The sequence below is a fragment of the Chiloscyllium punctatum genome, chromosome 20 (genome assembly GCF_047496795.1).
Source record: "Chiloscyllium punctatum isolate Juve2018m chromosome 20, sChiPun1.3, whole genome shotgun sequence".
Taxonomy (NCBI): Eukaryota; Metazoa; Chordata; class Chondrichthyes; order Orectolobiformes; family Hemiscylliidae; genus Chiloscyllium; species Chiloscyllium punctatum.
The window spans coordinates 16,388,782-16,404,811 of NC_092758.1; the positions used below are offsets into that span (position 1 = coordinate 16,388,782).

The 16,030-nt window shown below is 41.9% G+C and overlaps 1 protein-coding gene across 1 annotated transcript; it reads right to left on the bottom strand.

The window, feature by feature from the left end:
* Window positions 1-284: 284 nt before the first annotated feature.
* On the bottom strand, window positions 285-15,331 carry LOC140492308 (15-hydroxyprostaglandin dehydrogenase [NAD(+)]-like). The gene is made up of 5 exons (XM_072591257.1): window positions 15,239-15,331; window positions 5,960-6,056; window positions 3,666-3,742; window positions 883-1,031; window positions 285-466 (listed from the first exon to the last, which is right to left on the bottom strand). Exons 1-5 carry the CDS (start codon window positions 15,329-15,331, stop codon window positions 325-327), a joined length of 558 nt encoding a protein of 185 aa, XP_072447358.1. The 3' UTR covers window positions 285-324.
* Between the last annotated feature and the right edge of the window lie 699 nt (window positions 15,332-16,030).

Consider the following 16,030-nt stretch of genomic DNA (forward strand, 5'->3'; position numbering starts at 1 on the left):
CTTTCCTCAGCCACGTAAGTAGCTGGGGCAGGGTTAATCAATCCTCTGTTTTCGAGTCTCAAGCCATGTCTCAAGCGATCTGTGGTAAGATGGAATTGAGTTCTTTATACCCTCAGGTCACATGCTATGATGCCACAATAGTATCATCAGCATGATTCTTATGAGAGTGTAACATAACCTTGGTCAGTTCTGATGTATAACTACAATTTAATATGAAAACACCAAAAGCATCACCAACAATTAAAATGTTAATCATTTTATATTTGAACAGGTTTAAAGTTTCCATTGTTCTCAGTGACCTGTTGCTTGAATACATTGAGGTCCCTAAATTGATTTTGGATTTTCTGGAAGAATCGTCGGTATGGCTTCATACTCAAGCTTGCCATTTTCCAACACCTTCAGCGATGCTCCATTCTTGGTCTGATCCCTGACAAGCTGCAAGAATCCCTCTACAACGTGTGAGGTCCTGTAAAAGTCAGATGGTAATCATGAGCATTCACCCTGTTAGTTTAAAATATCCCGCCATCAGAACACAAATCCTTCCAGTGTGTTAAGGCAACACACCACTGGGCTTTCTACCCAATCTGGGAGAATCTAACTAGCAGGGTTGATGAAGAAGAAACAGCCAACATCATTGATTTCCAGTCGACATTCCCGGGTAGTTTGGATATCGACTCTCTTACCATTCTGCAGACTCATCAAATCAAATTTGCAAATTCTCAGGTTAATGCTGAAGATTCAGAATTCAAGCTGTGATATTTTGTGGATACCACACCAATCATTTCTGTCAGATATTCCTCTACAAATGCTCCATGTAGACATGCTGAACACATTTTCACCCTATCAATTCCCACCTAACTTCCTGATTATGTTCAAACTCACTTCAGAACTCCAAGGTTGGCTATCATCAGCTCAAGTTTCTCCTTGTGGTCTGGAGCCTTCACTGATTTCAGATCTGTCAGAAGCTTAGTGTCGACGAAAACAGGACACAGCGCTTGTAATCGAACCCCATGCTTCTCAAGGCAGGTCAGCTGAAAGCAGAAACCTTGTAATGTCTCATACTCACTGAGTTTTATTGAACTTTACAACTTCCTGACAGGAAGCTCTCAGATGTTAGTTTATGTGGAGTTTTGTGATGAGGGCCCATCCTGACTGCAGCAGACTGGGGGAAATCAGGAATCCAGTCCAAATTCCTGGAAAGTGTTTGTGCTTTGTGTGAGGTTCACCTGAGTGGCAACACAATTCAAACACATGTAACAATTAGGGTCATCAAATCACTCACTCTGATTAGACTTGTCTCTCAAACCCATACCCTGGGTTCATCTTTAGTTGGGTGATATTAAACGCTTGGAGCAAGTTGACCTGCACATAGCCCCACAGCCTTTTACCAACAATCAATTTGTGGTGTGTCTCCTGCCCCATGTATAATGATCTAACTGCCAGTGGAGAAAGTGAGGAATGGCGACACTGGAAATCTGACTCAAGAATGTAATGTGAAGGGCTTATGCCCGGAACGTCGATTCTCCTGTTCCTCGGATGCTGCCTGACCTGCTGTGCTTTTCCAGCACTACACTCTCAATCTAACTGCCAGTGTCGATAAATGAGAACCAGACAATATCATATATTTGGATTTCACTGTAAAGCTATCATAAGAATTCATGGGATTGTGAGTAATATATTAACATGCATAAACAATTAGGAAGGAAAATGTTCATTTTTGAGTTGACATTCAGTTGGACGGCCGCAATGATCAATGCTGGGGCCTCAGCTATTTGCACTCAATGTTAATGAATTTGGCAAAGTGACAGAGTATTATATCTACATTTGCTAGCCATTCAAAGCTATATAAAAATGGCAGCTGTGAGGACGTCACAAAGCAATTGCAATAATGCTTAAGCAGGTTAAATAAAATTGTGTAACAAAGTGATGGATGTTCGCATGTAGGTCCTGGTGAAGGGCTTATGCCCAAAATGTTGATTCTCCTGCTCCTCGGATGCTGCCTGACCTGCTGTGCTTTCCCAGCACCAAGCTCTCTTCCCAGCAAACAATCAGGAAGGCAAACAGCGCGTTGACCTTGATTGCAAGGAGGTTAGATTACAGGAATGAGGAAATCATTGGTGGAAGCATCGCTCATATCCACATTGTGTTTGACTAAAGGATCCTGTATCAGGGAGTTGGGGCTATAGTTTTGAAAGCCACTATGCACACTTTACTTCCAACTTCCTACCAACCCCCACCCCACAAGCTGCATCTCATCATGACTCACCTCTATCTAGGGATCCATCCTCCTCCACACATACATGGAGTATTGACAATGTCCACCATTCCATTAATGGAGAGGAAGGCCTAAAGCTGTTCAGAGGAGTGCCTTAATACCAGGACATTGTGTTGGGGCCTCCAGGAGAGAAGCAATGCCAGAGTCGTAATGGTTCTCCTAGTGATAGATGAGGTTCCTGTATGACATTCTCCTATCTTTTGAAGAATGAGAGGTGGTCTAATTGATCTTTGCAAATTTCTGAGAGAGCTTGTCAGAGTAGACATTGAGTCAGACGTTGCACACGACACCAGGTTATCCACCAGGTTTATGCGAAATCAGACAAGCTTTTGGCGCACAGCTCATGGGTCAGGTGGAGTGGAGCAATGCTCCAAAAGTTTGTGATTTCAAACCAACCTGTAGGACTATAACCTAGTGTTGTGTGACTTCTGACTTTACCTAAACCAGTTCAATATTGGTATATCTACATCAAGAGTAGATATCGACATTGTTTCACCTGTCTTAGGAATCTATAACACAGTGAGCATGTGGGTCAATCATTTTGGCCTGAAATGAGGAGAATTGAGGAAATCCGATTAAAAGTTAGTGAATCTTTGGAGCTCTCCGTCCCTGAAGATGACAGTTCCATTGTTGAATACATTTCGGTGTGAGATAGGTCTTTGGTCCCTCAGAATCACTGGGTATGAGGATAAGGCAGGAAAGTGGTGTTGAAGCCCAAAACCAGTCATGATTGTTCTGGTTTAGGCACAAACATAATTCAACAAAATCTCCTATTTCATAAGTACCAGCAGTGCCACTTGGGAGCAGGTGCTGGGATTGCAGAATAAACAAAGCCATGGAGTTTGATACAAGCTCAGTCCATGGACCGGCAGTTCCATTCTTGCAGATCCCAATTTGGTGTGTGGACACAGGCTTGCATGGGCAGCACCATTGCTTTTGTAACCTCCGTGCCAATGTATGGCATTATCCAGGTAAAAACAATGACTGCAGATGCTGGAAACCAGACTCTGGATTATTGGTGCTGGAAGAACACAGCAGTTCAGGCAACATCCAAGGAGCAGTTAAATCGACGTTTCGGTCCAGCACCAATAATCCAGAATATGGTATCTTCCACCCCATCCACTCTGTGAGACTGTGGATCAGTTACTGATGACATTCAAAGTTAACATTGACAGAGTTTGGGGCACTAGGGTAATCAAGAGGGAGGGTGAGAAAATTAAGTCAAGGTGCTAACTGAGCTCTCATCCTACTGAGGAGCAGGGCAAGCTTGAGGGACCATGTGGCCTGTCACTTGCTCTGCAGCTGCTGCTTGTTCTGAGATTCTGACAAGGTATTAGTGCATTATTTATCAAGATAACCTTTACACTTTGCATTCTAGTATAGCACTCACAAACAATGACGCAGTGAATCCTACTACTCCATACTTTGAGGCTGCATAAACTGCTCCACGGAAGAAAGGAATCAGACCTGTTCACCATGAAATAGCAGAGAATTAGCTTCAAACACTCCATCAAACAGAAACATGTGAATATATGGAAACGCTTTGGCATGGAAACAGGTCACCTAATTCATGTCAACATTTATCCCTTACATGAAGAAATAGTCCTGATTACATTTGCCAGTATTTATTGAATTTAAAATGTAAAGGAAAGCTAAGCAAGAAACTGTCAGTCATAAATAGCTTTTCTGAAAACAAAAAGTGCTGGACATTAGAGCAAGAGGCAGTAGGCATGGCGAGAGATCAGGCTAACATTTTGAGTCGAGAGCTGAAGTGAAGTGTGAACTGTGAAGGAGGCAGCATTTATGCTATATTGTGGAGTTTGAGGTGTGGAGAGCCTGGCAGGGAAAGGAATTTGATAGTTCAGATAAAGCGATCAGAATGTGAGATCGGCAGAACAATGGTGTGACTAAGTGCCAGACCGGAAAGAACAGGCATTCCCACTGAAGAGGGATGCGGGGACAAAGGACTTGGTGACAGAGAATGTAACAAGCAAAGCTAAAGAAATGGAAGGAATGTATGTGGATTCTTAATAATTAACCTCTCCATTGCAGCGCTACTACCCAGTGGGTGGCATAGAGGCTCAGTGATTAGCACTGCTATCTCACAGCGCCAGGGACCTGGGTTCGATTCCAGCCTCAGGCGATTGTGTGGCGCTTGTGCATTCTCTCCTTCTCTGCGTGGACTTCCTCCGGACATGTTGGTTTCCTTCCACAGTTCCAAGAATATGCAGGTTAGGTGGATTGGCAAATGCTAAAATGTCCAGAAATGTGTAGGCTGGATGGATTAGCCATTCGCAATGGAGGGTTACAAGGTTAGGGTGAATTTGGGTGAGATGCTATTCAGAGGGTCGGTGGGGACTCCCTGGGCCAAATGGCATGCGTTCACACTGTATGGATTCTATGAAGAGGGTTTTCTTGTCACTCAATCTGCACATTCCTTCCATATGGTATAAATATAGTTTTTCCCTTACTTTGGTTTTCATTGAGACTTGTCCTGATGAGTGTAAGACAAAATGGGTTGTTACTCCGCTATACAAAGTATTTATGTGCTACAAAAGGATAGTCTAGATAAATGCTAGTCAGGACACTGGATAGATCCCCGATCTTCTTTGAAACAGAAGTAATGGTAATGTTCCTATCCCTGAGTGGGCAGGCATAATCTCATTTTAACATCTCAGTGACTAATAGCTGAGCCACACTCCCTTATTGCTAAACTGAAGTGTCAGTGCAAATTGTTGGGATGAAAAGTTAGGCTTGGCTCATATTTTTAGGAAAGAGAAGTCTGTGGAATAGACATCAACTGTGTTGGATAAGGCTGAAGACACCAGGAACTGATTGGAAGCTTGACAATGGACAATGTGAATGTAATTATGCTGATTCATGTATGTCTGCTAAGAATTAAGATTGCAAATCATTGACGACTGTTACTTTCCAATAAGGACAAAACATTCAGGTGTGGTCATGTACACAGAAAATTCAAAGTAAGGCATATACTTGACACACATCTCTTTATGAAGCAGCCCAGGAAGTCCTTCATATTTAGCAAGACTTTCAAAAATACTTCTACAAGAGATACCGGTGGTCAGGAGGTGTGGTGATGACAGTGAGAGGAATTCCATCCCAGGCAGCGTGCAGTATTTGTTTATGCCTTTTACAAATTAATTGCATTTTTTAGAGCTGTAAGTGTCTCTGTTATATCTTTGTCTATGTATATCCTGTTGTCTCCCAGAGACGTGCAATAACTGTGGTGGGCCTCTGATCAGACTTGTCCTGGAAAGTGAGGCTAGTGTAGATTCAGTATATTTTCGGCAGTACAGACCCGATGGGGCAAAGAGCCTCTCCTGTTCGATGTGATTCTATGGACGATTAAACTGTCGCCACCAAATCCAATGAGGAACAAAGGAAAAACCTAAAGTGAGTTGAATGTAATCATCTTGAGATTGTGAGAGAATGGCTTGAGGTGAATGACACTTGAAGGGGAGTTACAGAAGTTGAATGATGTTGTGAGTTGAATCAGATGACCGGCAGCTTGTGCGGAAGTTAAATATCTTTTCCATTGCTGTACATTACGTGAAAAATGAGCTTCCACCGAAATTGTATTTTGTCCACTGTGGATGCTTTCCAAAATCCTCAGGCAGCACTTCGAATATACATTGATAAACTATTGTTACTTTGCTGACTTACCTGCAATGGAGGCGATATTAACAATCACTCCTCCTTTCCCTCCAGTCTCTTTACTCATGTGCTGTATTCCCAGATAGGTTCCTTTAATTACACTGACCTACAATACAAGCATCATAGGAATCATCAGGCAGCAGGCCATTCAGTTAATGTGAAAATACTGACATGTACAGACAGTTGCAAAATACAGAGAGATGCATATGGATAGCAAGCTACATTCAAATTCACCCAGCAAGAGTACACTCAAGCATTAGCAGAACACAGAAAAATTCAGGTGCTAGTAGAACAGGAAAGAATAAAACACTGTGGAAAGATGCAGGATTATTTGTGGAATGGGAAGTCTATTAAACAGTATGGACCAACTCGGGGTTGGCAACCTGGTTACTTGAAAAAAACGATTGATCCATAAATGAAGAGGATATTCAGTGGAATGAGCAAATAGGTTACTGTGATGTGAAGATTGGTCAGTGGGAGGATCTGTTAACAGTTCATAAAATGAAATAGATCAACCAGTGACTTGGTTAATGGAATGGATTTACAGTCCAGATTCACATCAATGTGGTGAGTTTTGAGCAAATCTGTTTATGAAGAAATATAATGATCAAAGTGTACTGGGTTTTCCAGCACCACACTTTTTGACTCTTATCTGCAGCATCTGCAGTCCTCATTTTCTCCGAGTTGATTATGTTAAATGGGGTGTGGTAGTAGTCCACTGATATCGACAGGAAATTGATTAGCAGACAGCTGACAGAGAGCAGAGATAAGAAGCACACGGTCTGGTGTACAATATGTGATTGGCGATGATGTTTTGCAGCGACTGGTCTCAAGCTTCAGCTATTCTTCGCACTTAGCAATGAGTTGGGTTTTTATTCAATCCTGGATGGAGTGGTCTTCGCCCAGGTCAACTTTGATTGCCTGTCCTCATTTCCTTTGAGAAAGTGATAGAGGTAAGATTTTCTTTTATTATTTATTCATTCATGGAATGTGGGCATCGCTGGCCTCACCAGTACATATTGCCCATTCCTAATTGCTCAGAATGCAGTTAATCACCGAACAATTTGGCCCTGGCATCACACATCGGCCAGAACATGGAAAGGCATTGGATTTTTACCCCTAAAGGACGTTAGTGAACCAGATGGATTTATTCAACAATCGACAAAAAGTTCATGGTAAGAATTATACCAGTTTCTAATTCCAGATTTTGTTTTGTTGAATTTAAATGTCACCATGTGCCCTGATAGGACTTAAACCCAGGTCTCTAGAACATTAAGCCTTAGTGGCTACGATTATAGTGACGTCATAATTAACTCACAAAAGCGGTGAGTATATTTATGTGAGGCTGATGCTTGAATAGCGTGTGTGACACCTCTTTCAATTTTGGCACACATCCCGAGTTGATAGTCCTGAGGTGGACTTTGCTGTATTAAGTTTGCTGTTTTTGTCATTTTTGATACATAAGGTGATGCCAGAAGGACCTTAACCATTCCCTCTTAATCATCTTTGCTGTGTAGCTTTGTGCAGCTATATGCTGTGGGAGGCCATTTTAGAGTCAACCACAATGCCGTGGGTATAGAATCATACATAGGCAGTCCGGGTAAGATCATCAGATTTCCCATCAGATTTCCTTTCCAGTGGAACGTAAGAGAAGTAGACTGGTTTTTATGACTATCTGGTATCTTCATGATCTCCATTCATTTGAGCAGCGTTTTGCCAAGTTATAATGGTCAGATTTGTACAACTGGCATTAGGGCATTAAGCGTGGGTCATTGGTTTACTAGTCTAGCAATATTCCTGCAATGCTTGTCTTCCCCTGAATGTTTTGAATTTTGAAAATGATTTGGTTAGATTAGGTAGATATGGAGAAATTCTTCCCACTGGCAGGGAATAATTTAAAATGAGAGCAGGACCTTTGTGGAACAGAAAGAAAATCATTTCTTCATGCAAGTATTAATTAAAATTTTATTCTTTCTTCCAAACAACTAATGCTGAGGGGAACAATTTGACCTATGAAGAAAAAGATAATTCGTTGCTGGGTGAGGTTGTCTGAGAATAAGAAGCAAAATCATTCAAATGCAATCAATGTAGAGATTATCTCTGATCTAACTGAGTAGTGAAACAGGATCGACATGTTGACTGGTCTCTTTACAAACATAGAAACATTCCACTTTTAATTTGTTTGTGGGATGTGGGCATTGCTGAATTGGTCATTACTTATTGCCAATTCCTAACATCTTTGAGAAAGGATAACCCAGGGTATTGACAGTGCAGAATTCAGTGATGGCAATGCCATTGCATATCAGAACGTGATTTTCTCATGTTTGAGATGATCACTGCCTTGTACTTGCAGGTTTTAAATGTTACTTGCCACATATCAGACCAAGTCTGGATGTAGTTCAAGCCTTGCTGTATATGGATACTTAACTTACCTCTATAATAGACTGAAAGGGACTGAATTGTCCACTAAATTTTCTTAGTTGCAGTTTTGATGCTGCAGCATATGAAGGAGATCATAATTGTCAAAAGTAGATTGTTCAGAAATGTGCCAGGAAATTGTAACAACTGAACCATAACTATGCATTAACAGACCATAGTCCTCCAACACCTTCATGGGTATTTCCTGTTCCACTGGCGCAACAGATAACTTCACAGAATCCAAGCCTACACTTCAGAATTTCTTCATGTTGTGGGAAATGTCACAAGAACATAAAAACAATTTGCAGACATATGCCATCAGCTGCACAAATGTCGTCTGCTGTTCTATAAGAACAGTTAAAATCTTCCAAATCAATGGAAATACCACAACCTGCAACATCTATTCCAAGCCACTGCTGTCCTGACTTGGAAATATATCGCTGTTCCTTCAGTGTCGCTGGGTCTAAATCCTGGAATTCCTGCTCTAATGGCATTGTGGATGGACCTAAAGATCATCAACTGCACAATGTAATAAGGAGCCCTCCACCACCTTCTCAAATGTCCATAGGCGCCTTCACCTACATCTCATGAGTAAATTAAAAAAATTGTTATGATGTGAGCTCAACAAATCAAGGGAAATTATTACCAATTACCGATTTCCATCCTTTTTTACATATTTCTCTCGCTCATCCCATTCTCTCAACAGTCTCAGATGACATCACATCCATGATAAAGATAACTTGATCTGAGGAAAAGAAAGATTCCAAACATTCTGGGTAAGGACTTCCATGTCCATCATTGGTTAGTGGTAGCTAGAATCTTGGGGTTTCACAAGAGTGTCTCCATCATTGGCAAGAGACTGTGTTGTGACACCATCGTTGTCAGATAGAGATACTTCTGGTAGTGAGGGACTGAGGATGTAACCTAGTTATCCTCAGCCTCAGCAACCTGCCAGAGGAGTGCATACTATTGCGTGATATTGAATCAAGGATGTCATTGGAACCATCCATTGCTGACTATTACATTGATTTATGGAATGAGGACTTAAAAACATTCATCTCCAAACTCAACCATATCCCGTTTGGTCTGAGATACATCTGTGATGGGGAGGAAGATTTCATGGTCTCCCTGTCGTTGCCTCCAAAGGTTTTTATGCCTAATTCAGATCACCCCCAAACTTCTCTGCTGCAGGGAAAATAATCCCATCCTATACGATCTCTCCCTACAATGAGGCTTTCCATCCCATTTGTCAGATGTTTCATTATCGAGGATGATCTATTCATGCAAACAATTGATGAATTTTCCCGATCTTTGCCTCGGGAAATGTGGTTGACCAAAGCCGAGACAGAACTTTTTCACTGAACCCTCTTGATGATGAATCACAATGTTTGGAGATTGGCAGTGCATGGAATAGGAAGAATGCTCCCAGCATGCTTCCTGTTGCCCACAATCAGCAATCATCAAAATGCTGAAATAAAACCTGTAGATTTACAAAAATCACCTCCTCTCCTCCATGCATAAACCTGGAAGATGGTAATGGTGTACAACATCAAACCATTGAGGAACATCTTTGTTTCATAGCAAGAGGCAACAGGCCTTAATTCTTTGACCAGAACTGGATAGACTCTGAGAACCATTATCGGGAGAACTGAGATACTAAAGTAGAACATGTACTCACTACTCGGACACTAAATCTGGACCATCTGAACCAAGACCGACACAAGAATCATGTTCTTAGATGATAAGGGTCTAAAGAAGGATCACTTGGACTGAGATCCTCGACCAGGAACACTGAGACCCTCAAACCGAGGAAGATGAAAAAGCTGAGCAGTATCAATTGGTGTCTGAGCACAGACTGAGTATTGAATTCTGGAATCTGTGCTCCCAATGAAGCATCCCATTTCTATATAGATATTTGCTCCATGTTCTGAGGGCGCAGTTTTTAATTGTAAATGCATTCTTGTGCTCCTTTTCGGCACATGGAAGGTTATCCTCAATGCTGTACTGATTATATTTAATCATATTGCAGTGTATAAGCTTACTAATGCCAACAATGTAACTCCCAGCAAAGTGTCTGTTAAGAAACCAGTCAGTCAGATTAAACAAGTCAGTGGCATGTTGATAAAATGAATGTTTGAATTGGTACCTTTCAGCTGATTCTCAGATGTTACATCACATGGAATGAACAAAATATTCTCAGCTCCATAGGTCTGTCCAAAGGCAGCTTTGGTAGCTTCCCCTCTGGATACATTGATATCCAACAGACTCACCTAAAGGAAGAAAACATGGTTGAGTCCTAAAGTAAACATGTGGGTTGGTCAATGTGTCTGAGGAGAGCTTGGGTCAGTCAATGGCTCATTTCAGACTCTCTTTCCAACTCTGACCAGACAACTGGAAACTACACACTCAAACTATTCTGATATTTTCTGAATGCACCCCTGATGGACGATCCTTCAGCACTGATTTGTTGCAGCATTCCTCAGAGGAAATAGTGCAGAGATTTTTCCTTACTGTGGCATGAGCTGCTGGATTAGAATGAGTAAAGAGGTCAGTTGACCCAAAGCTTCTTCAAAAGCAACAGTGGATGAAGAAGGTGTGTAGGTGTAACATCATTGTGTTATTAACCCAGGGGAGCAGTGTAATTCTCAAGGGATATGGGTTCAAATGGCACCTAGTGAGCTGGTGGTGTTTTAAAGTTGAGAGGTGACCTGTTGGAGGTGTAATAGCTTATGAGAGGCATAGACTAGGTGGAAATCAAGTATCTGTTTGTTTTAGTTGAAGGGTCAGTAATAAGGGGCATTCTGTTAAAATGAAATGCAGAAGATTGAGAGGAGATTTGAGGAAGGTTTTTGTTTTCACCGAGAGCATGGTGGAGATCCAGGCTGCATGCGCTGGAGGTTGGTTGATACGCGGAATCTCGCAACTTTTAATAAGTACTTGAATGAGCTCTTGAAATGGTATAATATTCAAGGCTATGGGCCAAGTGCTGGAAAGTGGGGTAACTGTAGGTTTAATGTAGTTTTTATCAGAGGAGACCTGATGAGTCTAAGGGCCTCTTCTGTTCAGTGTGAATGTATGATTCTGTCATAAGTAAGCAAGTGTGTAATGTATAAGTGGTATTTGTGGAAGGGTGAGTGAAATATACAGATTAAGAGGTAGGATGGCAGCAGGGTAAATAGGTCAGGAGTTGTGCCAGAGGATTAGTTGACTACTGGGAGCTAATCAGGTCATGTTAGGAGTCGGGGTGACAGGCTAGTTGTTGGATATCAAGGAGAAGCTTGGTTGGGTGGTCAATGTGAATGAGTGTGGTTCAGTTGTATTGTTCTTCGGGAGGTGTAAGACTTTACTGTCAGACATTTCCGGAGTAATTATCTATACATGTAATGTGACACAACCAACTTTGTGGCATGAAATCCAAGCTTTTTGTGGAGATGTGCCACCATAGCCTGGTCCTATTTGCCCTTGAGGAGGTGGTGATGAGCAGCTTTCTTGAACCACTAGTGTGCACCGTCTGTGGTTTAACCCACAATGCCATTAGGGAGGGAGCTGCAGGGTTTTGATTCAAAGACGGAACAGTGATATCTTTCCAAGTCAGCATGTGAGTGGCTTGCAGGGCAACTTTCACCTTCAATGTTCCCATAAATCTGCTGCCCTTATCCTTTGTGATAGAAGTCATCAAAGATTTGGAAGGTGCTGTTCAAGGATGTTTGGTGAACTGCTGCAGTGCATTTTATTTTTAGCACATACTGCTGCTTCTGAGCATCAGTAGTGGAAGGAGTCAATGCTTGTGTTTGTGGTGCCAATCAAGTGGGCTGTTTTGTCCTGGAAGGTGTCAAGCTTCTTGAGTGTTGCTGGAGCTACTCCCATCCAGGCCAGTTGGGAGTATTCCATCACACTCCTGATTTGTGCCTTGTAGATAATGGTCATGCTTTGGGGATTCAATGGGTGAGTTACTCATCACTGTATTCTTACCTTCTGATCTGCTCTTGTTGGCATTGTGTTTATGCCTCAGGTCCAGTTGAGTTTCTGGCCAATGTTAATCCTAAAGATAGTGGGGGATTCCGTGATAGTGACACCACAGAAATCAAGGGATGTTAGTTAGATTGTAAGTTTTCAGTGATGCTCTTCATCCATGTGAAGAGATTATCACTGCCCAAGCCAGGATTTATTGCCAATCCCTAATTGTCCAAAGGGCAGATAAGCATCAATCACAGTTCTGTGGATCTGGAGTCAAATGTAGGCCAGACAAGGTAAGGATGGTAGTTTCCTTCCCTAAAGGACATTATTGACTCAGATGGGCTTTTCAGACAATCGACAATGGATTCATGATCATTAGATTCTTAATTTCAGATATTTGTTGAATTCAAACTCTACCAACTGCTGTGGTGTGTTTTGAACCTGGGTCCCCAGAATATTATGTGGATCTCTGGATGAGCAGTCCAGCGATTACACCACGAGGCCATTGCCTCCCCATAATGGTCATAATCTAGCATTTTTGTGACACCAATGTTATTGGCCCTTTGTTAATCCAAGCCTGGATCTCATCCAGCTTTGTTTGCCTTTGAACATGGACTGCGTTAGTATTTGAGGAGTCTCGATTGATGCTGAACATTGTGCAATCATGAATGAATTGATGTAATCTCACGTTACTTTATGGTAAGAAAGAGTAAAATATAGTGAAAAAGTTTTCTCCTGATACCATGATCCTGCAGCATTTTTTACTGCTTTTCGAATAAGAAAAATAGAAAGCCATTTGTCAAATAGAATTCATCAGTCCTGAGCCAGCTCAGCTTCGGAGAACTTGTCCATTTCTGACCTTATGATAGAGGGGAGGTCATTGGTCATTATGAAGCAGCTGAGATGTTTATTCCAGAACATCTCCAACATATTAAATAAGGATCCTCTCGTGGTGCAGTGAGTGTATTTACAGCCATGAACCGAGAAACCTGGGCTCAAGTTGCACCGATGTTAGAGGGGTGTAATAACGACTCTCGATGGTTCAAATGGGAAAAATGGATGCAAGATATTCAGTCATGTATTCTGTATGATTGGTTGATGACATTAAATCAATGATGTGTTGGTGCTGGTGTTGAACTGGTGTGGATAAAGTCAGAAGTCACACAAAACCAGGTTAGTTCACCTGACGAAGGAGCACTGCTCTGAAAATTTGTGATTTCAACTAAACATTTTGGACTATAACCTGGTGTTGTGTGACATCTGATTAAATCTATGAGCAAGTTTTATTTCTCTTGCCATTGCAGTTATTTATTCTTCTTCAAGCAAAGCAATTTTATATGGAGTGGAAGAAAACAATGCTGATTGTGTGATGATGCTGAGCGACAGCAGTGAACAACAAACCAACCACGTTATCAATAAAAAGGAAGCAAGACAAGAACATACCTCTCCATGGGACCATATAATCACCAGTTTGGGACAAGTTGTCAAAGCTCTAAGACATCATATCAAAGTTGAATAATTAATCTTGTTAACAATTATGTTAAAAGAATGTATGTTCACTGAATTGACATCATTTGCTTCCGTACAATTATCTGTTTGTGATTGGTTTTCTTTGCAGACGATTTATAATAAAGGAACATACCTTTAAAGGATGTGAATATAATGTCAGCATTGTATCTGCATGTGGCCTGTATTTATAAAGTTTTCAGGATCCATCTTGCAGAGCTCTGTCCTCTTACAGCATAACAAGCTGAGAAAAGCATGAGATCAGAATCCATCTCACGGACATGGCTTAAGGGCCAGCCACACTAATCATTCACTGAAGCTTCCAACTTTTCTGGGACAACAAACAGCTTCTGACTATTACAGCTAAAATTAACGAGAAAGCCTGTTGTATGAGAACTGGCCATTCCCATTCAAGCTTCTTCCATTTTTGCAACTTTTCAAAGACACCTCAAGACCTCCTACGTTGTTCATTTGGGCTCTCACCAGTCCCTTCAACTTTACAAATTTTTTTCAGAAAAAAACCCAGGACAAGATAACCTTATTAAAGTGACAGCATTGTCACATGGGATGGCACATTGCAGTGAACATTGGTGAGGCCACGTTTGGAATGCTGTGTTCAGGTCTTGTCTCCCTGCTCAAGGAAAGAAGCTGTTAAACTTGAAAGGAAGCAGAAAAGATTGACAAGTGTGTTGCCAGATCTGGAAAGTTTGAGTTGGATGGAGAGGCTGAATTGGCTCTTGCCTTTCTCCCGAGAGCACAGGAGGCTGAGGGGTGACCTTTTTAGAGGCTAATAAAATCATGAGGGGTATGGGTAGGGTAAATTTGCAAGATTATTTCCTTCGGGTGGTGTAGTCCAAAACTAGAGGTTTAAGGTGAGAGGGCGAAGATTTAACAATCACCTAAGGACCAACTTTTTCATAAAGAGGGTGATGAGTCTGTATGAGTCTATAACTTTACATCGGTCATTTTTGCTGTGAGGATGTAGGTGTTCTGCAAAGCAGTTACCCAGTCTGCGCTTTGTTTCTCCAGTGTAGAGGAGACCATATTGTGAGCAGTGAATACTGTAGACGAAATGTAGCAAAGTGCAGGTAAAGTGCTGCTTCACCTGGAACTTGTGCCAGGAGCATTAGATAGTGAGGAAGGGGGATGGAGATGGGCAGGTGTTACACTTTCTGGCATTGCATACTTACTCGCAGGTAATTCATATAAATTGCTGGAATATCGTTTTCACTGCACTTCAGTTCCAATTTAAAATCTTATTATTCAAACTAGCTTTTGTGTACCACTCGCTCCAGATCAGTCATCAGGTTAACACAAACTGCTGCATTTCTGAACACACTGCCTGGGCAATCATCGTCTTTCTTTGCATGAGGAAATTGACAGGAATGATTCAAGCAGAATTGTTACCTTAGCGCCGTTCTTCAGGAGGATTTCAGCAATTGCTTTCCCGATGCCTTGGGCAGCGCCAGTCACCAGTGCAACTTTCCCCTGGAGCTCCATCGTAGCACTGACGGTGGACTTTAGCGATTTGCCCCTGGACTTTATGAAGAGTTTGTAGTTAACTTGTTATGAGTAAATATTTGCGTGATCTGCTCATATTTACCTTCACAAAGAAAGAGGACAAACTCCAATGTCTAATCAGTTTCCTCCCCATTCCTTCATGGTTTTGCACCACTCTGATAATCTGTCACCCTCTCACTTTCTCGCACCCTCACATTTCTAGTTCATGGCCAGCATCCACATTATGGATTGGAATAGGTCCTCAGCCTTTAAACCAAGCCGCGTTTGACTGGGGAAAGGACTGTCATATCTGTGTTCACTCTGCCTGTACCCCCTACCCAGCACACAGGCAGGGAGCTGTCATAACAGGACCCATCCCCTTCACTTTGAAGAACTACGAAATGTGGATTTGTGAAAGGGATGGTGGGGATCTAGGAGGGCTTGTTTGGGGTGAACATGTTGTCAATTACCATGGCCCATTTCTTCGAGGGGACCTCACCCTGACTGTGGTGACTGCTTTATGCTCAAATGTGTTTGCAAAAAATACCCACTATGCTCTGGGTGCTCACTCCTCCGTTCACATCCAAATCCTTTATATAAATGAGAAAAGGAGTGGAACCAACACCGATCCTTCAGGCACACCACTGGGGACAGGCCTCCACTCTGAAAGGCATCCCTCCATCAACAATCTCTGTATTT

Bases quoted from the DNA above. Each gene is read 5' to 3' on its own strand.
- LOC140492308 (XM_072591257.1), bottom strand. From the start codon at position 15,331: ATGGAGCTCCAGGGGAAAGTTGCACTGGTGACTGGCGCTGCCCAAGGC. The intron at 1,032-3,665 runs GTGAGTGCTATA...TTCTGCTTTCAG, and splicing joins GATTCACTGCGTCATTGTTT to CTGACCTGCCTTGAGAAGCA. The intron at 467-882 runs GTGAGTTTGAAC...TGACTTTTACAG, and splicing joins GCCAACCTTGGAGTTCTGAA to GACCTCACACGTTGTAGAGG.